The sequence below is a fragment of the Nerophis lumbriciformis genome, linkage group LG23, assembly GCF_033978685.3.
Source record: "Nerophis lumbriciformis linkage group LG23, RoL_Nlum_v2.1, whole genome shotgun sequence".
NCBI classification, from domain to species: domain Eukaryota; kingdom Metazoa; phylum Chordata; class Actinopteri; order Syngnathiformes; family Syngnathidae; genus Nerophis; species Nerophis lumbriciformis.
In genome coordinates, this window is record NC_084570.2 from 37399211 (window position 1) to 37403847 (window position 4637).

The following is a 4637-nucleotide window of genomic DNA, read 5'->3' on the forward strand; positions in this document are numbered from 1 at the left end:
ATACGTTAGCAAAAATCTCTAAAGTAAATGTTTTCACGTCGTCATTATGCTGGGTTATTGTGTGTAGAATTTTGAGGGCAAAAAATAATTTATTCAATTTTAGAAGAAGCGTTGTGAATACTTAGTTTTTATAATTGTAATACATTTCCAAAAATCTCTAAAATAAACAAACATTTTCGCTTTGTCAGTATGGGGTGTTGTGTGTAGAATTTTGAGGACAAAAATTAATGTATTCCTTTTTGTAATAAGGCTGTAACATAAAATGTGAAAAGCCCTGTGAATACTTAGTTGTTGTTTTTTATTTTAATATATTTGCAAAAATATCTTTAAAAAAAACCTTACACATTGTCATTATGGGGTGTTTTGTGTAGAATTTTGAGGACACAAATTAATGTATTCAATTTTGGAATAAGGCTGTAAGATAACAAAATGTGAAAAGCACTAGGAATACTTTTTTTTAAATTCAAATACATATGCAAAAATCTCTAAAATAAACGTTTACACATTGTCCTTATGGGGTATTTTGTGTAGAATTTTGAGGACAAAAATGAATGTATTCCATTTTGGAATAAGACTATAGCATAACAAAAGGTGTGACTACTTTTAGATGCACTGTATGTTAGCTGGGTGCATGTAAAGACAGCAGCTGAATGACAACAATCTGTTCATGGAGCCACAGTGAGGAGGGGGCGTGGTCACAGGTGGTGACAGGTGTGTCGGTGTGCTCTGTGCAGCAAGCTCCTGTGGGCACTGATCCTCACTAACCACATCTCATGTGTCTCTTCAACCCATCCTTCACCCCGCCCTCCTTCCAGGAGGGATCAGAGATGGCCATCTCGGGCAAGGCGGTGGGCCTGTACTTTGAGGAGAAGCTGCAGGAGATCTTCCCCGGACAGAACTTCCCCGTCACGGCTGACGACGACGTCCCCGAGACGCAGGAGAGGCAGGCGGACGAAACTGAGGACTCCGAGGACGAGTTTATCCAGCCGCGACGCAAACGGTTGAAAACGGACGAGAAGGTGGTCCACATCAAGTGAGGACGGACGAGGCGAGGGGGTGGGGGAAAAGAAAACTGTCTTCCTCACATCCCCCCCTTTTGTGACAAAAAGGACAAACAGCCTGGAGTGGTTTACTGGCATTTGTAAAAAATACTACTAATAAAAAAGACTCAGCAGTTTCATAAATCTTTCACAACTTGGCTCGTTGGAAGATTTGAAGTGGATTATTTTACAGCGACAAGGACTTCCTTCTTTTCATCTGTACATGACAGCATTGGCGTCATGACCCAGCGTGTAAGGTACAGTGTTTAGTTTTTAGGACCAGGGGGATCCTGTGGAGTGTGTAACCTGATGAAACAAACACCGTGTGCATAAGAGATGAAAATATTCCTGCAGTGTTCCTCATTGGGTGCATCCTCAAAAAAATGCTGTTTTAAAATATATTAAAAGAAAATATATGTCGTGGAGAGTCATATATAACTCAATGTGTGCTATGTCCAGCCAATTGACTGGTATTATTGTCTAAGATGCTTTTCTTGATTGTTTTCAAGCTGCTGGGCCTCCTTTGAAGTCTCCTTGGTCTCTTCCACTGTAAACTACTACTGTTAGAACATTCAAATGTTTTACAAGTTACATTTTTATCTGGTTCCTGTATATAACTGCCAGATATTGTTTTATTTTATTTTGCTTTCTTGTATTCGCTGGGCTACTGATTGTTTTCATCTTTAATGGCCCCTCTACATATGACTTGAGAAGAAACAATACAGCACCATAGTCTGAAATGAAATGCAATTCATTGGCATTATCCTATTGAAGAGTTCCAGTAAGTCATAAAAGTGTCGAGCTAAACTAAGTTATAGCCATCACTTGACGTTGCCAATGTCAACAGGAGTGGCTAACAAAGGTAAGCCATTAATATAAGTAAAAGTAAAAGGCAAAAGTTTATAATGTAATTAACAAGATAGTCATCTAAACATGTGCTAAAGTCTTTTATAGAACCCGGAAGTGATTTCAACACGTGACCATAGTAAAAGTGTATCATGTAACGAACAAGATAGTCCCCTAATAACGTGCTAAAGTCTTTTATGGAACCAGGAAGTTATTTTAACGGGTGATCATAGTAAAAGTGTGTCTTAAAAGGCAAAAGTGTATAATGTAACGAACAACATAGTCATCTAATAACGTGCTAAAGTCTTTTATGGAACCCGGAAGTGATTTTAACGTGACCATAGTAAAAGTATCATGTAATCAATCAATCAATGTTTATTTATATAGCCCTAAATCACAAGTGTCTCAAAGGGCTGCACAAGCCACAACGACATCCTCGGTACAGAGCCCACATAAGGGCAAGGGAAAAACTCACCCCAGTGGGACGTCGATGTGAATGACTATGAGAAACTTTGGAGAGGACCCCCCCTCTAGGGGAGACCGAATGCAATGGATGTCGAGTGGATCTGACATAATATTGTGAGAGTCCAGTCCGTAGTGGATCCAACACAACTGTAAGAGTCCAGTCCACAGTGGGGTCAGCGGGAAACCATCCTGAGCGGAGACGGGTCAGCAGCACAGAGATGTTCCCAACCGATGCACAGGCGAGCGGTCCACCCCAGGTCCCAACCCCGGACAGCCAGCACCCCATTCATGGCCACCGGACCTGTGTGTCACCCCCTCCACAAGGGATAAGGGGGAGCAGAGGAGAAAAAAGACACGGCAGATCAACTGGTCTAAAAAAGGGGGGATATTTAAAGGCTGGAGTATACAAATGAGTTTTAAGATGGGACTTAAATGCTTCTACTGAGGTAGCATCTCTAACTGTTACCAGGAGGGCATTCCATAGTACTGGAGCCTCAATAGAAAATGCTCTATAGCCCGCAGACTTTTTTTGGGCTCTGGGAATCACTAATAAGCCGGAGTTCTTTGAACGCAGATTTCTTGCCGGGACATGTGGTACAATACAATTGGCAAGATAGGATGGAGCTAGACCGTGTAGTATTTTATACGTAAGTAGTAAAACCTTAAAGTCGCATCTTAAGTGCACAGGAAGCCAGTGCAGGTGAGCCAGTATAGGCGTAATATGATCAAACTTTCTTGTTCTTGTCAAAAGTCTAGCAGCCGCATTTTGTACCAACTGTAATCCTTTAATGCTAGACATAGGGAGACCTGAAAATAATACGTTACAGTAGTCGAGACGAGACGTAACGAACGCATGAATAATGATCTCAGCGTCGCTAGTGGACAAAATGGAACGAATCTTTGCGATATTACGGAGATGAAAGAAGGCCGTTTTAGTAACACTCTTAATGTGTGACTCAAACGAGAGAGTTGGGTGGAAGATAATACCCAGATTATTTGCCGAGTCGCTTTGTGTAATTGTTTGGTTGTCAAATGTTAAGGTGGTATTATTAAATATAAATGTCGGTGTTTAGCAGGACCGATAATCAGCATTTCCGTTTTCTTGGCGTTGAGTTGCAAAAAGTTAGCGGACATCCATTGTTTAATTTCATTCAGACATGCCTCCAGCTAACTACAATCCGGCATGTTGGTCATCTTTAGGGGCATGTAGAGTTGGGTGTCATCAGCATAACAGTGAAAGCTAACACCGTATTTGCGTATGATGTCGCCTAGCGGCAGCATGTAAATACTGAAGAGTGCAGGGCCAAGAACCGAACCCTGGGGGACTCCGCACGTTACCTTAACATAGTCCGAGGTCACATTGTTATGGGAGACGCACTGCATCCTGTCAGTGAGATAAGAGTTAAACCACGACAAGGCTAAGTCTGACATACCAATACGTGTTTTGATACGCTCTAATAAAATATTATGATCGACGGTATCGAAAGCAGCGCTAAGATCACGAAGCAGCAACATAGATGACGCATCAGAATCCATCGTTAGCAGTAGATCATTAGTCATTTTTGCGAGGGTTGTCTCCGTAGAGTGATTTGCCCTGAAACCGGATTGAAAAGGTTCACAGAGATTGTTCGACACTAAGTGTACATTTAACTGTTGTGCGACAATTTTTTCCAGGATTTTCGAGATAAACGGAAGGTGGGATACCGGCCGGTAGTTTACCATGAGGTCAGGATCGAGGTTAGGTCTTTTGAGCAGATGAATAATCGCTTTTTTGAATGCTAGTGGAACAGTGCCAGAGGAAAGTGAGGAAAATGAACAAGATAGTCCCCTAATAACGTGCTAAAGTCTTTTATGGAACCAGGGAGTGATTTTAACACGTGACCGTAGTAAAAGTGTGTCTAACAGGCAAACGTTTATAATGTGACGAACAAGATAGTCATCTAATAACGTGCTAAAGTCTTTTATGGAACCCAGAAGTTATTTTAACACGTGACCATAGTGTATAATGTAACGAACAAGATAGTCCCCTAATAACGTGCTAAAGTCATTTATGGAACCAGGAAGTGATTTTAACACGTGACCATAGTAAAAGTGTATAATGTAACGAACAAGATAGTCATCTAATAACGTGCTAAAGTCATTTATGGAACCCGGAAGTTATTTTAGCAGGTGACCATAGTAAAAGTGTGTAATGAAACAAACAAGATAGTCATCTAATAACGTGCTAAAGTAATTTATGGAACCCGGAAGTGATTTTAACACGTGACTTGGAGCGTGAAACCCGGC

General features: G+C 41.1%; 1 protein-coding gene across 6 annotated transcripts in view; it reads left to right on the top strand.

Moving 5' to 3' along the window:
• trim33 (tripartite motif containing 33) overlaps nt 1-1463 on the top strand; it is a 150308-nt gene extending 148845 nt beyond the window's left edge. For all 6 annotated transcript variants that reach the window (XM_061985612.2, XM_061985613.2, XM_061985614.2 and 3 more), the window contains one exon: nt 816-1463. In XM_061985612.2, the coding sequence (XP_061841596.2) occupies nt 816-1037 (222 nt within the window). In that variant the 3' untranslated portion in view covers nt 1038-1463. The remainder of the gene's footprint in view (nt 1-815) is intronic.
• Nucleotides 1464-4637: the final 3174 nt, after the last annotated feature.